Source organism: Nicotiana tabacum, chromosome 8 (assembly GCF_000715075.1).
Source record: "Nicotiana tabacum cultivar K326 chromosome 8, ASM71507v2, whole genome shotgun sequence".
Taxonomy (NCBI): Eukaryota; Viridiplantae; Streptophyta; class Magnoliopsida; order Solanales; family Solanaceae; genus Nicotiana; species Nicotiana tabacum.
The window spans coordinates 159,380,322-159,401,832 of NC_134087.1; the positions used below are offsets into that span (position 1 = coordinate 159,380,322).

General features: G+C 37.4%; 3 protein-coding genes across 5 annotated transcripts; 2 read left to right on the plus strand and 1 right to left on the minus strand.

Annotated features, from left to right (window-relative positions):
• Nucleotides 1-5,569: 5,569 nt before the first annotated feature.
• On the plus strand, nucleotides 5,570-10,096 carry LOC107776106 (protein NOI4). 2 transcript variants are annotated; one of them, XM_016595930.2, is made up of 3 exons: nucleotides 5,570-5,726; nucleotides 7,462-7,644; nucleotides 9,834-10,096. In XM_016595930.2, exons 1-3 carry the CDS (start codon nucleotides 5,721-5,723, stop codon nucleotides 9,876-9,878), a joined length of 234 nt encoding a protein of 77 aa, XP_016451416.1. In that variant the 5' UTR covers nucleotides 5,570-5,720; the 3' UTR covers nucleotides 9,879-10,096. The 2 variants fall into 2 exon arrangements, with proteins under 2 accessions (XP_016451416.1, XP_016451415.1); XM_016595929.2 differs by having other exon boundaries at nucleotides 5,586-5,726; nucleotides 7,459-7,644.
• A 561-nt stretch (nucleotides 10,097-10,657) lies between these two features.
• LOC107776105 (transmembrane emp24 domain-containing protein p24beta2) lies at nucleotides 10,658-21,208 on the minus strand. Its single transcript, XM_016595928.2, has 5 exons — nucleotides 21,011-21,208; nucleotides 20,732-20,935; nucleotides 19,742-19,928; nucleotides 19,550-19,657; nucleotides 10,658-11,101 (listed from the first exon to the last, which is right to left on the minus strand). The coding sequence occupies exons 1-5, from the start codon at nucleotides 21,011-21,013 to the stop codon at nucleotides 10,968-10,970; spliced, it is 636 nt and encodes a 211-aa protein (XP_016451414.1). The 5' UTR covers nucleotides 21,014-21,208; the 3' UTR covers nucleotides 10,658-10,967.
• On the plus strand, nucleotides 11,972-18,066 carry LOC107776104 (uncharacterized). 2 transcript variants are annotated; one of them, XR_012694307.1, is made up of 3 exons: nucleotides 11,972-15,039; nucleotides 15,127-15,245; nucleotides 15,335-18,065. XR_012694307.1 is itself a non-coding variant. In XM_075219824.1 (2 exons), the coding sequence occupies exons 1-2, from the start codon at nucleotides 13,534-13,536 to the stop codon at nucleotides 15,190-15,192; spliced, it is 1,572 nt and encodes a 523-aa protein (XP_075075925.1). In that variant the 5' UTR covers nucleotides 11,972-13,533; the 3' UTR covers nucleotides 15,193-18,066. The 2 variants fall into 2 exon arrangements, 1 of the variants encoding a protein (XP_075075925.1); XM_075219824.1 differs by having other exon boundaries at nucleotides 15,127-18,066.
• Nucleotides 21,209-21,511: the final 303 nt, after the last annotated feature.

Below are 21,511 nucleotides of genomic sequence, written 5' to 3' on the forward strand. Positions count from 1 at the left end.
GCAATTGGGTGGACAATGTCTGATATTAAGGGCATTAGTCCAGCTTTTTGCATGCATAAAATCCTCATGGAGGACGGACACAAGACACGTGTAGAGCAACAACGCCGACTAAATCCAATCATGAAAGAAGTGGTAAGAAAAGAAGTGATCGTTCAATATTGTATTTCCAATCTCGGATAGCAAATAGGTAAGCCCCGTTCAATGTGTACCTAAGAAAGGGGGGATGAATGTAGTGGTTAATGAAAATAATGACTTTAAGAGCAATGGCCTCCACCCACTTAGACACATAGTCGACCGCCACCAAGATGTACCTGTGACCATTAGAGTATGGGAATGGTCCCATGAAATCGATCTCCCAAACATCAAAAAGCTCTACTGCCAGTATATTCTGCAAAGGCATCTCATGCTTCTTCGTGATCGTTTCGGTTCTTTGGCATCTGTCACACATTTTAACAAAGGCATGTGCATCCTTAAACAATTTGGGCCAATAAAAACCGGATTGTAGCACCTTTTGAGCGATTCTATCCCTACCGTGATGACCTCCATATGGAGAGTCATGACAGTCATGCAATATTGCGTGCATCTCCTCCTCAGGAACACACCTTCGTACCAATTGATATGCACAATGCTTATATAGGAATGGCTTATCCCACATGTAGAACCTCACATCATGTAGAAATCTTCTTCTATTATCAAGTGTCAAAAATGGTGGTGTCACCCCACTTGCGATAAAGTTCACATAATCGGCATACCACGGGGCTTCACTTGAGGTGATTGCTAATAACTGCTCATTAGGGAATGTTTTTTTGATTGACTCTCCCTCAGCTACATGGCTCCAATTTTCTAATCTGGACAATTGATCAGCCACTTGATTCTCTGTCCCTTTTCGATCTCAGATCTCTAAGTCAAACTCTTGCAGGAGGAAGACCCAACGAATCAGCCTTGGCTTGGCATCTTTCTTTTCAAACAAGTATTTGATAGCTGAATGATCTATGTAGACGATGACTTTGGTTCCCACTAAATAGGATCTGAACTTGTCAAATGCCATCACCACTGCAAGCAACTCTTTTTCAGTAACTGTGTAGTTCATCTAGGCTGGATTCAGAGTTTTGCTCACATAGTAAATGGAGTGAAAGATCTTATTTCTCCTTTTCCCCAAAACAGCTCTGATTGCTATGTCACTCGCATCGCACATCAACTCAAATGGTTGCTCCCAATCCGGAGCAATGATAATTGGTGCAGTCACCAACCTTCCCTTAAACTCCTCAAATGCTTTCAAACAGGCATCATCAAACTTGAAGGGGACATCTTTCTCAAGAAGCATGCACAAAGGAGATGAGATTTTCGAAAAATCTTTAATGAAACGACGATAAAACCTGCATGGCCCAAGAAACTGCGAATGCCTTTGACGCACGTCGGTGGGGGAACTTTTTCAATCGCTTCCACCTTTGCTTTGTCCACCTGCAAACCATCTTTGGGCACCTTGTGCCCCAAAACTATACCATCACGTACCATGAAATGACACTTTTCCTAGTTTAGCACCAGGTTCATCTCTTCACACCTGGCAAGTACTTTATCAAGGTTCATTAAACAATTATCAAAAGAACATCCAAACACAAAAAAATCATCCATGAACACTTCTACAAATCTTTCAACCATGTCAGTATGAAACTCATCCAAGCCCTCGGGGCCCAAACCAAACATGCACACAAGTCTAAAAACATCATACAAACTTGCTCGCTTAATCAAAATACCAAAATAACACCTAGAACTCTGAATCGGACACCAAAACGAATAAAAATTTCAACGAAACGTAAGAACTTCAAATATTTCAACTGGACGTCTAAATTACGTCAAATCAATTCTGTTTTGCACCAAAATTTGCAGAAAAGTCATAAATACAGTACTGAACCTGCGCCAAGTTCTAGAATAAAAATCCAGACCTGGTATCAAAAAAGTCAAATCTGTCAAACTTATTAATTCTTTAAACCTTTATGCTTCTAGTTTTCAATAAATTGCGATAATTAGAGCTAGGGATTACCGAATTCAATTTTAGGCATATGACCACGTCCCAATCACGATACGGACCCATCGGGACCGTCAAAATATTGGTCCCCATTTATTTGCTTAAAACGTTGACCGAAGTCAACTCAAATGAGTTTTAAGGCACGATTTCATATTTTTATCAAACTTTCACATTAAAACTTTCCAGAAAAAGACACGGACTATGCTTGCAAATCGTGTTCCATAGTCAACAGCTCATAATGGGCTGTTTTACTCAGCCCTGTAGGAACCATGGGCGGATTTAGGGGGCGGAAGAGGTTTACCCGAATTCCTTTCTCCGGAAATTATATTATATATAAGGTAAAATTTGGTTTGTACCTCTATATATTATATTTTGAATTCCCTTGTTGTTGCTTAAAAGCATAGCTCAGTGGTCAATGGGGGCTCAAAACCTTTGTTAGGTTGCTTATTCAATTTTCACTAGCCACAATTTCTTTTAATTTTTATTTTGAATTCCCTTAGCGGAAATCCTGCCTTCGCCACTGGTATGGACTCACTGTATTCTCTATGAGATTTGCTTCACTATCGTACTAAAGGAAGTACTAGCTTTGATACCATTATGTAATCGTTGCACATGCCCATTTGTTAAGATATTGTCCGTTTTGACACTTTTAAACCTCACGGTTTTATCTTTTTGGGCTTTAATCCAAAATAAAGGACATCACATCAGATGAATCTTGAACTCGCTCAAGTTATATTATTTGCAACGATCCGATCGGTCGTTTTGAGCTCTAGTACGTCGTTCGGCAGCTTGAGGTCTTGAGTAGCTTCACTTCATGTATGATGAATTGTACGTGTGGTTGGAATTGAATTTCGGAAAGTTTGGAGTTGATCCGGATGGAAAATTCTCAATTCGGAAGCCTTAAGTTGGAATAGTTAAGTAAGGTTTGATTTTTGAGTAAACGATCTCGTAATCGAGATTTGAAGGTTCCAATAGGTTCGTATGATGATTTCGGACTTGTGTTTATGTTCGGGTTGAGTATCTGGTGGTCCGGGAGCATTTCAGCACCTATTATAGAAGGTTCGCATTTTGAAAGTTTAAGAATTTCTTAAGTTTGATTTGAAGTGAATTTTGGTGTTATCGATGTCCGTTCAGGATTCCGAGCCTTGGAATAGATTTGTATTGTGATTTATGACTTGTGTGTAAAGTTTAGCGTCATTTCAAAATGTTTAAGCATAATTCATACGTGTTTGGCGAAGTTTAAAGTTTGAAAGTTAAAGAAAGGTTGCAATCGTCGATTCTTAGTTTTGATGTTGTTTGACGTGATTTGAGGCTTCGACTAAGCTCGTATCATATTTTGGGATGTGTTGGGATGTTTGGATGGGGTCCCAGGGGCCTCGGGTTTGATTCAGATTGGAATCAGAGTGAGAATTTGTCCTTATGCAATTTCTGGTGGCAGCAGATCTGGAGTAACCGCACCTGCGAGGTTTTGACCGTAGGTGCTGAGCAGCAGAAGCGACCAAAGTGATCGCAGAAGCGGTTTTGGGCGAGCTCGGTAGTGGCTGCAGGACCCAAACTTTTTCTGCATCTACGAGCTCGCAGATGCGGGCAATGGAGCGCAGAAGCGGAAGAGGCGAGGTGGAGTGGTTTTCCGCAGATGCGAAGGTTCAAGCACAGGTGCGCTTCCGCAGGTGCGAAGTGTATTCCGCAGAAGTGGGAAGAGGTCTTGGGATGAAGAAGTGAAGAAGCGGAGGAATTTTGTAGAAGCGGACCTGCAGAAGCGGACCCTTGTCCACAAAAGCGAAGTGCTGGAGGTAGGGGTGTCCGCATATACGATGTTTAGACCGCACCTACGGGACCGTAGATACGGTCAAGTGAACGCAAGTGCGATGATCGTTGAGCAGAATGCCTTGTTAAGCACGGGGGTTTTGCTCATTTTCATCTTATTTCTTCCATGGGAGCCGACCTTGGAACGATTTTGGAGTGCCATTTTCATCGTCAATCATGAGGTCCGTTCGCGTTGGAGTAGTGTAATATCGGAGAGTACGAAATGTTGCTATTTTGCTCACGTTCGTTTCATGCATATATTGGAGTTTCCTTGTCTAATCTTTTCGCATTCCGGTCTGGAGATGTCGTTGGTGGGCGATATTTCGGTTGTTATATAGTAGTTTCCCATTCTCCGATTGAGGTGTTTCTTTGGTTGCTCGCCTGCGTAGCGCTTGTGTTCCTGTTTGAGAAAAGAGAAGAAGGTGAGTCAAAGCGATATTTTCCTTACCCTGATCCGATGAGTCGGTGAATGAGGGTGGATTTGCAACGTTGCTCGTTTTGCCCGGCATTTCGATGGTGACGGGGCGATGGTTCCTGAATTCGGTGATTGTGTCCAGCTCTCTTTCCCCTTCTATGTTGTGCTTTTGTCCTGTGTGGGTTGGGATTTGCCTTAGTGCTCTTTTCGGTTGGCAATCGTGTTTCCGATTTTTGATCTGGAAGAGACTAGGAAATTTCACTAAGAAATCTCCACAGACGGCGCTAAATTGTTTCACTCAAAAAATATTGGAACATTTTTGAATAAATCAATTAAAAAAAAATGAAGGGGTAAATCTTAGTCAACCACAATAAACTCCAGATCAATAAACTAATTGGAAAAGTAATACATAAGATGAGATAGAGGTAATCAATCTTATTGAAACTTTCCGTTATGGCTCCCATTAAGGTGGAGACTATTTTACATATTTTCTTGAAGAATGCTTCGTTCTTCTTTTCGTTATCAAGATTACGGAAGAGAGAACTAGGGAGAGAGAAAGAAGTAAAAAAAAAAAAAACCTTTTACCGAAGGTTTTCTCCTACTATATATAGTCATGGGACCTTTGCTATGTACTTGGTCTGACGCTCTTTCACACTATGTCTGCCTTGATCGTTCCCTGAACGTTATTTCTTCTGACTCGACGGTATCGTGAGCGCGGGATATGGAAAAGACCGTATCGTTTTTCGCTACCTTGCCGTTTGGACGGGATGTTGGTCAGCTTGACCGCAGTGGTCAGATTTTGACCAATACAATCCTGAATCAAGCAACTGGTAGCTTTATGCTTAGCTCAAATTTTCCTTATGAATTTAGCTTGACATCCTTAAATCTATTACGACCTAGAAAAATATGTACGGGAAATAAATATTACCGTTTATTTTATGGGGGTCCGACTTTATTTTTTGTGACAGCCTTTATGCTATATATATTTTAAGGACCCAAATTAGCAATTATACTTCAGTAACAAAATAAGTTGGAATCGGCTATCACCAACATTTACCACTACAAGTGAAATTGTGTGTATGATCAAGTTTGTAAGTCTGACATCAAATACGCATATTAGGCTTAGAGCCTTTGGACTAATCGTTCTTTGCTTAATCACTCAATCAGAATCAGCCAGCCATGAGCCAACGAGCGTAAAAGAGTAGTTGTGTGGGGTTCACATGGTGTGGTGTGGGGTCCCACAAAATGCATCCCTGGAGCCCACCTAAACCCACCACTCTCTATCTCTCTATATTTCTCATTTTACCATTTTTTTCATATTCCATTTCCAGTATACACCTCATCCACCTATACACACACACATACTATTATATACTCTTTCTCATAAATTCTCTCTCCTCTTAACTTTCTCTCTCTTGCTGTACAGCACCAGTCATATTCTCTGAAGAACACTTGTGACTTATTCCCGGATTCATGTCGGTATGTGTACAATCCAGCCTTAAATTTGGGTTTTTGTCCATATAATATTTCTTTTTTTGTTTTTGGTTACTCGATTTTATTTACCTTTTCCGAATTACCTCATGAGTTAATTAGCTCTCTCATGTTATATGTTTTTTCAGTTTCTGAATTTTGATTGATCGCTTTGTTCTTATGAAATTTACTTTGAATTAGATCGTCAAAAAAAAAAAGTATTTTGTTGTTGTATTTTGACTGCTCCTGAGGTACTTTACCAGTGTTTATTAGGGTGAACTTTAATTGATATCATAATTGTTACTACCAATGCTGGTGTGAGATACCAGGTACTTGGTGGAATAGTCGAGATGCACACTAGATGCTTAGACGCCACTGTCATTAAAAAGAAAAGTTGTTACTAGAGGCCTCCGTTAGTCTCTTTATAAAATTCATCATTTGATAATTATTTTTCTTTTCACTTAATCTATTTTCAAATGAAGAGTTGGTAGAGTTGGTAGTATGGTCTGATTAACCTCGTAAGTTATATTCTATAGATTGTGCCACTCCATGTTTTTCCTTGTTGGGTCGCCGAAATTTGGTAAAGTATACACTTAGTCCACTATGTTTAATTGCATATGAAGTTGGAATTGATGTGTTCTATTGCTGAGAGCAGAAAAGGGAATTCGATGTAGGATTTTTATGGATGCATTTGGTAGGTGAACTGTGATGTGTCCTTATAACTGTACGGTCTTTTGCGATTAATATGGAGATTCTATTGATTAATTCGACTTGGTAACTCTTTGTTGTTTGGCTTGCATAATTTAGCACTGGTAGTGCCGTGTGTAGATTTCTAACTCCTAGTTAATGCAATAAGTTCTACGACATGCTTCTTATATTTAGTGCATAAATCCTCTATGCCGATGCATTTCTTGATGGTAAAATATATGTCTCCCCAGTTGGAGTTAATTTGAGATGTCTAAGAAGTTTATGGATCATATGAATATTATGGCGTTTCAGGCTTAGAACTCGTTGAAGGTATCAAGGCCCTTTTACAGAGATTGAGGTCATAGTGGTTTAAGAACTTCTTAACAGAGGATGACTATGATGCCAGTTTCCAAATATTTGGCTGTTACCCTTCATCTATTTATGTGAAATAAATGCGGGGAGGCGGTAGGTGAAGGAAAATTTGAGAAGAGACAATGGATTATGAGAGAGTGACTTTAGCTACTGATTGGCCCCTAAAGATCTAAACCTGTTACTTGGGATTTCACAAATGTATATTGTTCCAATCACTGAGCGAGCCCCATGATCAGATCCTTATCGTATATCAAAGAATAATCCTTTTATCACGTACCTCGATTTATGCAACTCAGATGTTCTGGATCAGCTTTGATATGAACTGCAGTTCATGCAAGAAAATAGAATGGGAAATCTAGTGGTGTCTTTTTGTTTGGTTGCATAATGGGATTTGTAGGAAGACATGGAGAATTTGACCATGCTTAGATTACTTAGTTGAACTTGTAGAATGAAATTTTTAGGGAACTAGCTCCTTTTAAGCGCATAAGATCACGTGCTTTCCATCAAATAAGGTTTTAAAGAAGTAAATAAGAAGGATCAAAAAAAATTCCGAATAATCTTACTTCAGGAACTCCAATGCGCATGCTTAACAATATACATATATCAATATATCAGGGAGTATTCTCATGCTTGTCCAATTATTTTGTGTTTTCTTGTTTCACTTTTTATGTCTAACCATCAGCAGGAGAAGGGTCAACCATTGCCTAAGTTTGGTGAGTGGGATGTCAATGACCCAGCTTCAGCAGAGGGATTCACGGTGATCTTCAACAAGGCCCGAAATGAGAAAAAAACAGGTGGCAATCCAGAATCACCTTCAAAGGCTGATTCCAATACAAAGCAAGCTGCAGACCCGTTCAAACCTCAAGCTGTAAGTTGATCTTATAACTCAATGTGAACGTTTTTACCACTATGATCTTCTTTTTCCTCCTCTCTCTTATTTTATTTTATGTATTCCTAACCAAATATCTTCACACAATTAAAACTGAGATAATTTGGCTGTTATAGCATACATCTTCATATAAAGAGTTTTTGCGTATAAAACATAAGATTTTTATTATCAAAGAGGTGAAATATCATAGCCGCTCCATCATCCCCCACCCCTCCCCACCCCAACCGAAGAAAAAATAAAGAATAAAGGAGAAGAAAGAATGGCCGGAGTGTTATCCAATGTCCAAGCTTAAGCCGCTTTTAGGCTATCTTTAGTAGCATCTGGCTATGATACTATGGTCCTGATTTGGAGTGTTCTTCATGAAACATTTTTCAAAATAAATTGTCAATTACATTGTAATCAAGTAGTCAATATTACTTGAAAGATCAATGAAAGAGTTTGATCGCGAATGAGCTGAATTAGGAGAAAATTGAGAGATTAAACTTCATATAAATGATCCAAAATATTTTGAGTGTATGTATAGGGTCAATAGGATAGTCGCATACTTCATATAGGGTGGAGGAACTGCATTGTTGCCCAAGCATAATCCATCAAAGCTGGCTAACCTTCATACAAAGCGCCTAGTCAAATTTATAAAAACCTCAATGGAGTTGAGGGTCTAAAGTCTAAACCGGGACGATCAACGATAAAATAAGCTTAAGCCAATGTAGGGACTCGACTCGGAAATCGTTCTAGGTTTAGGTAGTGAACTTCTCCAGCAAGAAATTCACTAGTTTGCATGAACGCCCCATGGCATGTTATTTTGTTAACTGAGAAATCGTTGTTTTCTAGCTTCGAAACTCGGATAATGGGCCACAGAACATTTTCTCTTATGTGTTTAACTTTAGTTTATGTAAAATGTTCTATAAATAATAATTGGTGATATAAAATATTCCTAAATAGATTAATCCATTTTTGTAAATATTTCTTATGATTTCTTATGAAATATTTCATATTTTAATATATTTGAAAACTTTATTTATGATATTTAAAGCTATATACAATTTTATGGCGCCTGTTTCCCGTCTCTGCTCATAGGTAAAACTCTTGCTCCTAATAAAATAGTCTTCATAAACACCACTGTGTTGGCTCCTTAAATTTTTGTAAGTGGGGAGAGAATAAAAATTTGTCCTGTTAGCCGAAGCATAAAATTCGTAATTTACTTATTGCATACTTTCGTCTAACTAAGTTGAATAGAAAATTAATTAGAAAAACTTTGTTTCTAAGTTGGCCATGGGTTTTTCTGGATGTGAGCATCTATAACAAGTGAAGGACTGTACATGGGATCTTATACCCTGGTGCTGAAAACGGGTCTTTTTACTCCTTTTGTTTTGACTTCTCTTGAATGGAACTTTCTAGTTTAAGGTTGGAGTTAATTGTCAGGTAAGTTTGGTGTTTTAGCTTGTACTTGGGACAAATAACTAGAGAATTTGAAGAATTCCACCCGGTAGTAACTTCCATTTGGGTGGTTTTTTTTTTTTTGGGGGGGGGGAGGAAGTGATATTACCCCTTTAATCCCAACATGTTCGGTTCTTTTCGACTTTGATAATTTCTTTTTTGATAAGTAATCAAAGATTTTCCTCTCTACCTGCACAAGGTAGGGGTAAGATCTGCTTACACACTACCCTTCCAGACTCCACTTATGGCATGTGGGATTTCACTGGGTTTGTTGTTGTTGTTGTTATTGTAAGTAATCAAAGATTTTATAAATGCTTGAGCCAGTGCGACAAAAACATGACTACAAATTGTGCAAATCCCCTATTCTGTTGAAGGTATTGGAAAAAAGGAGAAAGGTAGACACAATTTTATTTTAGAATATACTACCTTTTTATTTTCCGTCGTATCTTTCTCCTGACATGCTGCATGGTGGCGAAAGTTGGGAAGACTTGGTTACCTGTTCTCAAACTTAGTCTTGGAATATCGGGGCCAATTTATTGTTGCTGTTGTTATTTTTGTTTGTTCTCTCTTTGAAATTTATCTTTGTGGCTAGTTATGACTGGATCTTAATGTTAGATTGACTTACCCAACAACTGGGCTGTGATGTTTGAACTGACACTAACATTTCTCTGGTGAACCTCTGAAACATTCCTGTTATCTTTCAGAATTTCACTTTAATTTTTATTTTGCAGAAAAAATGGTTTTGCTGCATGCAAAGCCCCCATGCAGAATCCTGACAAGGTTATCTATCTGCCCGCGTCGAATATTGAATTCATATTCATAACAAACTCCAGAACTCCCTTTGTGTTGGCGCTGGAGACAGAGGAATTGCTCAAGTCACTTTTTGTCTTGTAAACTTGTGATAGTGGGGAGAATATGAAAAACGACATGTTTGATGTACCTATGTGATGTATTTGTATTTTACATTTAGCAGACAAGTTTTCGATTGCTTTCATATACGTGTGGTTAGCACATCTCAACTATTATTATTCTGATAATTTCATCACAATCATATCTTGTTTGCATAGGTTTTTCTGGTGCCAAGCTTACCAACTTATTGCGTATTCACGACCAACTTGCATTATGCAGCCATTTGGAGTTGTATGTGTAAAATTGGTGTATCTGGCAGCTATATAATTGTCGACATCTGTTAAACTACCAAATAACAGGCTTATAGAAAACATTTAACAACCTAAGGATCTGTAGGTTTGGAGTAAGATTAGAAACCGTACGCATGTTGTTATGGCACTACTCCAGGACTTCATGCAAGATAACTTCTCCAGCCACTGATTTCTTCGTATAGTCAGATGCAGCCTACACATGCTAAAAGCCTAGTATTTAAGTGGAAGGATAGAGGGGGTTGAGTATGTTATCTATCGAATTTTGAACCAGGCGCCAGCTAGGGAATTTCTCGAATATCAACAAAAAAAATAAGAAAGAATATAAATAATCAAGTGCAAGAATAAGGAAAACAAAATGCAGAATTTACAGAACTACTGCCAATTAGTTCCCTTAGAGAATTTGAAACAACATTCTATTTACTTGATGGGAAATTGCCACTGCAAATATATGATTGCTGATTACAAAATTTGATTTATCAAATTCAGCAATCGACCATGTCATGGCCTTTAAAGGAATTGCAAGCAAAGAGATTAGGAAAACCTCACTAAATCCTGAAAGAATGTACTGAAATAACATAATTTATGAATAAAACATCTGTGATTCTAGTTTCTGTGGGATCTGCCTTCAGAAAAAGGCACAAAAAGTTAATACTTCTAAAGTTTACAAGGTTTGGCAGAAGCATATCATCATTCCTGTGCCAAAAGCTAAACTCTGGACTGCCCCAGCTTTCTTTCAAACAAATTCTTGAGGAGGAATACTTGGAGAAAACTAACACAAATAAGAGCTGAAGACTCGAACAGAGCTTTGTAGACGGCTCTTTTGCTCATTCCTTCATTCACTGCATTAGTAGGAATTAAATCTGTGAGACCATGTCATGGACTATGCACACTTTCATGACTGCAGCTAATCTGGGGGTTAAATTTGAGATGCAAAAAGTAAAAACATATACAGTATACCGGCGGATTCTAAGATGGATGCCTGGTCATACAAGATTAGATAAAATTAGAAATGATCACATTCGCAAGTTCAAGTAGCACACATCAAGGATAAAGTGAGGGAGTGCTACTTGAGATGGTTTGATCATGTCCCAAGTCGACCTTCAGATGCACCAGTCCATAAGTGTGTCACCATGGTGAGTGAAGGTATTAAAAGAGAATGAGGTAGACTTAAAATTACATGGAAGGAAGTTATCTCGGAGGAGATACAATTTCTAGAGATTCATGCAGACTAAGCAAAAGATAGGACACAATGAAAGAAAAATATCTATATAGGCGGATACATATTAATACGAAATATGTTTTAGTGATAGCACTTTTACTATAGTTTTTATGCTTTAGTCTAACCTAAGCCTGTTAATCGGGCCGGGCTGACCCGTTTTCAGCCCGCTTCAACCCGGGTCAACCCCCTACTGTTCACTATTGGACGGGTTGGGACAGGTTGTTTAGGGGGGTAGGTTGTGGACGTTCACGTTTAGCTTAACGGTGCACCTAACCCGCGTAACCCAATATTTCTTAACGGGTTGAACACGGGCTGCAGCCCGTTAGCAGCCCGGTTACCGTTGGATTTTTTTTTAATTTAATTGGACCGTTCCCAACGGTTAAATTGAGAAATGACCGTTGGGGAACGGCCAGATTTTGCAAAAATGACCAATTTCGCCCCCGCCTCCCCCCCCCCCCCACACACACACCTCTAATAATTGCAAAATTACTTTTTTAACCTTTTAAAATCTATAAATAGCCCCCCTTCTTCTTCATTTTTTCTCACAATTCACTCTCTTACTACTCTAATTCTCTCTCAAGTCTCAATTCTCTCTTGATATTATAGTTCTTAAATTCTCAAATCTCAAATTCTCAATTATTTATTATTTCAAGTTTCATCAATTATTTAGTTTAGCCATTACAAAATTATTATTATCAAATATCAATTATTCAAGTGAAGTGTGGTATCAAGTATTCAAGTATTATCAACTATCAAGTTTCGGTCTATCAATTGAAGTTTGAATTTTGATATCAAAAATTCAAAATTAGTGCGGCATAAGGAATCCCGGTACACTCGTTCCATCTCTTTCTCTTATTTGGTGTACCCTTATTTTATTATTTAGAATTATTAATTATTAATTATTAATTTAGTTTCTTAATTTAATTTCTTAATTTAATTTCTTACTTTAATAGTTTAATTTATATAATGGATTTACTTAGAGCGGCCAAAAAAGCGTGCACTAGTAGAGGTGGTAGTAAGAATACTTCAAAAAGAACAAGAGGTGGTGTTGGTTCTTCTAGTAGCTTCACATATTTCTGAAAGTTCACCTGAAAATTTAAATGTAGATTATGAGCGAATGCAAGAAAATTATGGTGTAAATGATGATTTAGATGCTTTGTTAGATGATATTCAATCACCCGATAATCTTGAAACACCACCACCTACACCTGGTAATGCTAGTCAAACTCAAAATATTAGGGGTGCAACAAGTAGGCCTCCTCTCCCAGTGTTCAAAATAGCGACCACTTCCTCGCTTTAAGTGAGAAGCGAAGCGGAGCGCCGGGTAGGTCGCTACCCTAACTAAAAGCGGCTCAGGTGGTAAAAAGCGACTGCTTCTGCCAAAAAAGCGAGAAGCGGTGAAGTGGTAGGAAGCGGAAGAAGCAAGCGCTTCTGGAAATAAAAGCCCAAACGAGTCCTTTTAGATTAAAAAACCCAAATCGAGTGAGTCTTCTATTTTAGTCATTCTTCAGCAGCAACCTAGGGTGATAAACCAGCGATTTCTTCCTCACATGAAGCAACGATTTGTTCAAGCAAACTAGGGTTCTTCTTCTTTTTCAACATTACCACAAGTCAACAACAGCTTTCAAGTTTCAACAGGTATGTTTTTATTTTCATTCTTCTTCTTCTTTCTCTTCTTTTTCTTTTTCTTTCTAAACGTCCAAAAAGCGCCGAAATGCTGGCGAATTTTTTTCAGAAAAATTCTGCCCAATTTCTGCCAAATTATATATTTCTTATTCTTAGTTCTTATTGCCTTTCTTATGTGTTATGTAGTTGATATTTTAATGGCGCCAAAAGAAGATAGGAAAGACCCGGCTTTGGCTTACTCGGCAAGAGTTAGCGAGACCAACAAGATGGCCATTAGATGTCTTTTTGTGATATGGAGGAATCTATCGTCAAAAAGCGCATCTAATCGGTGGTGATCCAAATGTCGCATCTTGTCCTAAAGTTCCGGGGTATGTGAAGGAAGAATTGAAAGCATACCTTCAAAAAAAGAAAGAGTTAAAGACTCAAATGATGCATGAACAAGAACTTTATAATCTTGATGATGATGATGATGAAACAGAAGAAGGTGAGGATGCTTCGTCGCTTCCACCAAAATCACAAAAACGGGGAAGGATGCTTCCACCAATGTCTTCTAGTTGTGGATCTACTGGCAAGACCAAAGGTCCTATGGATTGTTACTTCCCGCAAAAATCTGGAGATAAGGGAGGAAAAAGTGGTAATCCTCAAGTTGATGCCAAAGCGATTTTGAGGGACCGTGCAGTTACCTTTTTTGCGCGGTGGATGTATGATGCAGGTCTTCCTTTTAATTGTGTTAATTATACTGACACTTTTGCTGCTTTTATTGAGGCCGTAGGCCAATATGGCCCAGGAATGAAGCCTCCAACTTATTATGAAGTTAGTAGGCCATATCTAAAAAAGGAGGTGGCAGAGGTGAACAAAATCGTGGAGGAGCACAAAGTAGAATGGAACAAGTTCGGTTGTTCCATTATGATGGATAAGTGGACAGCGAGAAAGGGAAAAATGATCATTAATATCTTGGTGAATTCTCCTAAGGGAAGGCTGTTTCTTGAGTCCATTGATGCAAGCGACTCTTCGACTGATTCAACCAAAATATACTCCTTGTTCAAGAGTACAATAGACTCTATTGGAGCAGAAAATGTTGTTCAAGTTGTCACGGACAACGCCAGTGAAAATGTTAAAGCTGGTGATATGATGTCTGCTTGCTACCCGCATATCTATTGGACTCCGTGTGCAGCACATTCTGTTAATTTGATCTTCGGTGATATTTTCAAGGAAAGACCCTTCAGTACTGTCTTTAATCAGGCAATTAGAGTGCATTCCTATATTGTTCAAAAGCCTTTGTTATTGAACATGATGAAGAGATTCACTAAACAAAGAAGCTTGGTGAAACCTGCAAAGACAAGATTTGTTACTGCATTCTTGACTTTGGCTAGGATGTATGAGCAAAAAAGTAATTTGAAGAAGTTATTTGTTTCAGATGAGTACACTAGCAGTGCCTATGGAAGGGAAGCTCGAGGGAGAGAATCTGTAGATATTATACTTTCTCCTTCATTCAGGAACAATGTGGCTCATGCATTGAAGATTGGTGGTCCTTTAGTTAAAGTGCTTCGTTTGGTGGATGGGGAGCAAAGGCCACCAATGGGCTACTTGTACGAAGCAATTGATAGGGCAAAGGAGGCTATTCAAGCCTCTTTTAGTGATCAAAGAAAATACAAAAGAGTCTTTGAGATCATAGATAAAAGGTGGGATAGTAAGCTTCATAGCTCTTTGCATGCAGCTAGACTTGTTTTGAACCCGAAACTGTTTTATGACAATGAAGAGAGGATTCTAGGGGATGAACCTTTGTGGAATGGATACTATGAATGCATTGAGAAGTTGATACCTGAAGATCCGTGCAAGATAAAATCACAGAGCAATTTAGTATTTATAGGAATGCTGAAAACCTTTTTGGAAAAAACATGGCCATTAAACAAAGAAAGACGAAGTCACCAGGTGAGCGAGTGCTTATATGTTGTTTTATAGTTAATAAGTTATTTCTTTATTAATATTATGTTTTGAAAATTTGTTCTACTTTTACAGTTGAATGGTGGAAGCAATATGGTCATTCCACTCCAGATTTACAAAAGTTTGCCATCAAGGTTCTAAGTCTAACATGTAGCTCATCCGGGTGTGAAAGGAATTGGAGCGTGTTTGAGCATGTAAGAACTAATAAGAAAGATTTAGTATATTGAGATAATTAAATTATATCTCAATTGTCCTAATCTTACTAATTACTTATTATTTGCAGATTCATACCAAAAAGAGGAACAAACTAACCTTGAAGCGTCTCAATGATCTAGTCTTCATTAAGTACAATAGAACATTGAGGCGTCGTTACAACGCTCGCAATGTAATTGATCCAATTAGTTTGGACAACATCGATGATGCTAATGAATGGCTAACTGGAGTCCCGGAAGATCATGCAGATGAAGAAGTATTTGAGGATACTTCTGATATCACTTGGGGTGATGTTGCAGAGGCGCGTGGAATTGGGGAGAGGATTTATGGTTTGAGGGGGAGTACCTCAACTTCAAGTTCACAGAGGAAGGGAAAACAGGCAGCTACTTTGTCCCTAGTTGATGAAGAAGATGAAGTTGAAGAAGATGACGAGCAATATAATAATGATAGTGGAATACAAGAATTTGACAATCTTGTAGAAGAATAGGATGCTCATTTGGTGCTTTAATTGATGCTACTCTTGACAATCTGAATAGGATGCTCATTTTGTGCTTTAATTGATGCTACTCTTTAGTTTTTTAATTCAAGTATTGAACATTTGCTTACAATTACATGTGTTGTCTATGCCGTATTTATTTTAATTTTTTTTTTAAAATTCCGCTTCACTTCAAAAAAGCGGGCGCTTCGCTTCTCGCTTCTCGCTTTTCGTGAAATGGGAGTTGTCGCTTTTCCTCGCTTCACGCTATTTTTAACACTATCCTCTCCCTATTAAGAAGAATCGACGATTAAAAAGTAAGTGTTGGATGTTTTTTGAAAGACTAGAAGATCAAAAAAATTATGTAAAATGTAAAATTTGTGGCGAACATTATAAACATAAGCCCGGTAAAGGAGGGGGAACGGGTCAACTTCGTAGGCATATGGAAGAGAAACACCCCCTTGATTGGGGAGTAGATGAGTCATCTGTGCAACAAAGACTTAACCCGAGTACTGGGGGGTTATTTGGGAAATACGATATTAAGAAAGATCGGGAAGAATTAGCTAAAATGATTGTTTTAGGTTGTTTACCTTTTAGTTTTGCTTCTTCACCGTATCTTGTTACTTATATTCAAAGAATTTATAACCCTATGTTTAAAGGTATTCCTAGAAGTACTTGTAGAGCTGATATCTTTAGGCTTTTTGGACAATATCAGACATATATACGTTATTTGTTCGCAAGTCTTCCTTGTAAAGTTTCTCTTACTTCTGATATTGGTCGTACTGAGAGTGGAAATGATTATTTTACTGTTACATGCCATTGGATAAATGATAATTTTGTATGCAAAAATGTATTATTGCTTTTAAATATGATGAAGATCAAAGTCATACTGATGCATTTATAAGTAATACTATACATGAAGTAGCTATATTTTATAATCTTGTAGAAAAAGTTTTGTGTATGTCATTTGATAATGCTTCTAACAACAATGCTGCTATTACAATATTAAAATTGCATCTACACCCATCACTTCCTGAAATATTTCATGTTAGATGTGCATGTCATATTTATAACTTGATTGTGAAGAGTGGCCTTGAATTATTTAGAAATGAAATTACTTTAGTTAGGAGAGTTGTCGGTGTAATTCAAGGAAATAATAGAAGTGCTAGATTAAATGCATTTAAGAAAAAATGTGTACACTATGGACTAAAACCAAGACTCATGCCTGAAGAAATAGTTACTAGGTGGAATTATACTTATTTGTTCTTAAGATGTTGTTACAAATATAGAATGTCTATAACTGAAGTTGCTAATTCTCATTGCACCGATCCTAACCGCTTGTTAACATCTAGAACTTGGGAAGTCATTCATGATGTTGTACAATTTTTACAAAAAATTTTATGTGGCTACACTTGAGTTTTCTGGAGCTTATTATCCTACCATTTCAAATGGTTTAGTTCATATTGATGAAATTTCTCTTTTACTACATAATTTGAAGCAGAAAGAAGGATATGCTACTGTTGTTGAATCTATGCTAGATAAGTTTAAAAAGTATTTCTACCCAATTCCCTATATTTACCTAATTGGTGCTATTTTAAACCCTACTGTCAAAATGATAAAGTGTCGCCAATTAATTAGAGATTTATATACTTATATGGATATTGGCCCAACTGAAACTCTTGATATTGACACTTGTATTTCTGAGCTACACACACATTTACAAACTTTATATAATTATTATGCTAACATTGTTGATGCTTCTTCGGTTGTAGATGTGAATATTCCTTCAACTAATCCTTCAACATCTGGAACAACTATGGATGATGATGATTGTGTTCAAGATTATCAGATTTGGTCTACACTAGGAGAGCATTAACAAACTAGTAGCAGGAATATTGATGAACTACAATTCTACTTGCAAAAGTCACCAGAGCCCCTCACAAAGGATTTTCTACCGCTGGGTTGGTGGAGGAGCAACTCAAATCAATTTCCTGTTCTTTCGGCCATGGCTCGAGACGTGCTAAATGTGCTGATTTCAACAGTCGCATCAGAGAGCGCATTTAGCCAAGCAAGGCAGCAGCTAGGAGATACTCGTCATTCATTGGGCAGCAACGCTTTGGAAATTCTAGTGTGCTTCAGAGATTGGATAAGATCAGGACGGCGAAATCAAGGGCGTGACGAGGTAGACGAAGAGGAGGACCAAGAAATTGGAGATATAATGGTTTATGGTTCCAATTCAACCAATGTCGGAAACCAAGAACCTCATGTTGACATGGAAGAACTTACAAAAATGATGCAAAGTATGTGATATACTATTTATTATTTTTTATAATTATTGTAAACTTTTAATTTGCAAGTTTAAAAATAAAAAAATCAAAAAAGAACTTGCAAATTAATTTGAAGTATTAAAAATATAAATGAAAGCCTTCGAAGTTTGTTCTTTATATTGCCTATTGGTTTTATACTCTTGTTAAATAATTTTTTGTAGCCACTTACTTTCTAATTTCAATTTTATAATTTTAAAATACAAATTTCAAATTTAAAACTTTAAACTTCAAAGTTTAATTCTAACCCTTAAAAGTTTGCAAATACTTAACTATCAATAACATTGAATAAGAAAAATAAAATTTAATTTAAAAAAAAAAAATGGAGCCCGGCCGCCCCGAACCCGCTAAGCTCGAACCCGTATGGGCCCTAAAAACCCCGGATTTTCCCAACCCGCTAAGAACCCATTATCCCAGCCCGTTAACCAACCCGCCCGCTAACCGAACGGGCTGGGGTTTTCCCCGTTCAGCCCGTCCCAGCCCGCCCGATAAACACCCATAGTCTAACCTTTTAGAGGTTTGTACGCCTGGAAAATACACTGAACTTCTAATACTCCCTCCATTTCAATTTATATGACATAGAACTTTAGAAATTTGTGGTCGTAAAAGCTTAAAAGGTAAAAGCTTTTATGTGGCTTTCAATTTGAGTGGCTATACAAACTTCTTATTGAGGTAAAATGGGTAAAATGAAAAGTTTAAAATAAAGTCGTTTCCAAAAATGAAAATGTGTCATTATTTTAGAACGGACAAATAAGGACATATAAATTGAAACGGATGAAGTACTTTTTATTTGTATGTGCATAATATTGACATGAGATAATTCAAATGGAGTGATGTGGTTGGTGAGAATTCATATATCCGATCCCAGTTTGTTTGGATTAAGGCAAATGTTGTTGTATATAATATACAAGAAGAAAAAATATTCTCTTGTTGTGTCTTATTGAGTCAATCCAATGAGAAATCAGTATACGGAAAGGAACAATATTCTCATGTGGTAGAACTGTGCCTCATTGAGACAACACAATGAAAATCTAACTGGCGCTATGTCACAGTAAAAGTTAAATATTTAAGCCACTAAATTCCAGGTATATAATGTAAATCCCAAGAGAACGACTGCAAAAGTGAATTGAGTTAATAGGCTTAACTTTTACATCAACTTGATATTCATACTATTGGTGGATGCCCACGTTGATGAGCAGAAGTGAACAACCCTATGTAGCTCAGCTGATGTACATTTACTGCAAATTAATTCTAGGTGGGTGACAGGCATGAATCATGGATTTCCAAGACAAGTGTTTAATTTTGATATACTAAACTCTCAAAACAAGATAGACATCCCAAAGGAGGAAAACTGAAAGGAAAAAATTACCCCATTCTAAAGCCATGCTAAAGGGAAAAGGTAACCGATTTCTATCACAAATTGGTACTGATGCAGTTGAAGCTGCTTCATATAAGAAAAAAGTGTAAACATTACTATTATCAATACCTATTGCCTGACGGTCTGTCTGGGCCTCTAGCCAGTGCTGCTCAAACTGAATGTTATATAAAGCTTCTTCTAGCTTTCCGATGTGCACAAACAAAGGCTTGAAATGCTCTGCAAGTCTCAAACAAATCAAGTAAAATATCAAATATAAGTATAAGAAGTCGACACCAAGATAAAGCAAAGTAGCACGCGCACCATCTTTTGCATGCTCATCATGGTATACAAAGTGAGCAGCGTGTAGATCAAAGTCAACGGTTTCATGATAGGGCGACTTGTTAGTGAAACAGAAACGGTAAATTCCTTCATGATGAGCTACAAACTCGGACTTCTCGCTTATTTTGTCACGAAGATCATGAATCTGTTCTCCAGAAGGCCCCTTCACCTAAAATCTCACCATCTTAGCAACATCAATACAATAATCCACTATAAATAACTGGCTAAATATGGATAAAAGCAGAAAATGTATGACTTGACTATTTAAGATATCATCATCAAGAAAGCATGAAGAAACGATTGCGGAACAAACTACACCGAATATTAAGAAAAACCAGAGTCTGAGTATTCTTTCTGTCAATAAGAATCCATTCTCTTTAATTTACAGCTCTGCAACTCAAAACTTCTATGAATATGCACCCTCATAGACTCTCATTCCCATGGATGGGATTCAAGTACCCCCCCCCCCCCCCCACCCCCCAAATTATACAAAAACAGTTTTTCGATGGACTGTTTTCTACTTGAGGCACATTTTTATTTTATTTAGGTCGATGCCAGCTAGCTTTCTAGAAAAGAAATAAAAAAGACAACTTTTCTAGTTTCTGTACATTCACTTCAGGAAACCAAAATCAACAAAATATTCAAATAACATCACCAAGTTCTAAGTCCACTTCCATTATCTACAGGTTCAGCATCACAATGACCATTGTAAGATGCATTTTTTACCAGGTTTAATCTTAATAAAATACCAGAAATTAATAAACTATTACTAATAAGGAATTTACAGATGCTTTTTTTTCCCTTCAAACCCTTAGGAAAGATGGTCTACTAGTTTGCTGCCCCAATGAAGGTGATTTGGATCAGGAGAAATGCATAAACTTTATTTATCTTTTTTGATAAGTAAAAGAATGTACATAGTTTAAAAATCCATAAATTTATGGGGGAAAAAGAGCTCTGTTAAGTGAATCATACCACAAGATCAACACCCTCTTCTTCACTGTAATGCCAAGAGCCATCGGACTTAATGACAACAAAGGAATAATGAACCGTCTCCCCCATTTCAACCTTATGTGAAAAGCATTCTTCTTTCTCAATTACGAATCTAATCCCAAATGCCCCATTGAAGCTCCATGCCACTACCAATATTGTGACCGCCATCCAAACTTCAGATCTCATCTGCGATAAATAAATTCTCAGTTCGATTTTCCAAATCTAACAAAGATTAACAGAAAAACTGAATATTAGGCTTACCATTTCAGGGAAAGACGTGGAACTTTGGACAGCGAAAAGCTGAGTTGGAAATTATAGTGTTTGACCAAGTTAAGGTACAGCACATCCAGAAAAAGGGACGTGCGGTGTAATACCCAAAACTACTTTTCTCTAAGAGACCGTTTTATGTTGCTTGACACAACCCGTTCTGGAAATGGAAGTTGGCAACTTTGTATTAACCAAACCTTAACTTCAAGTAATCTTTAGATAGTTAAGTGGATAAATTCTGTTTCACTTTTCATTCAACATTAATTTGCATTTGCATCAATACCTGTTTTTTAGGTCATGTTTTAATTTGTGCCCGCTTTGCAAAAAAAAAATTGCAAGCATACCTATTTTTTCGCGTAACTTCAACATACGGGCCTAAAGTAGCAAAGGCAATCACGCAAAACTTCAGCATTCTAGTAGACGGGCCTGAAATAGCAAAAATTGCTGAACCAAGTATGCTGAAGTTTTTGTTTGTAATTGCTGAACTTAAGCATA

Bases quoted from the DNA above. Each gene is read 5' to 3' on its own strand.
- LOC107776104 (XM_075219824.1), top strand. From the start codon at position 13,534: ATGATGCATGAACAAGAACTTTATAATCTTGATGATGATGATGATGAA. The intron at 15,040-15,126 runs GTGAGCGAGTGC...CTACTTTTACAG, and splicing joins AAGAAAGACGAAGTCACCAG to TTGAATGGTGGAAGCAATAT.
- LOC107776106 (XM_016595929.2), top strand. The intron at 7,645-9,833 runs GTAAGTTGATCT...TTTATTTTGCAG, and splicing joins ACCCGTTCAAACCTCAAGCT to AAAAAATGGTTTTGCTGCAT.
- LOC107776105 (XM_016595928.2), bottom strand. The intron at 19,658-19,741 runs GTGCGCGTGCTA...TGAGACTTGCAG, and splicing joins TGATGAGCATGCAAAAGATG to AGCATTTCAAGCCTTTGTTT. The intron at 11,102-19,549 runs GTATTGATAATA...CTACTAATGCAG, and splicing joins GACAGACCGTCAGGCAATAG to TGAATGAAGGAATGAGCAAA.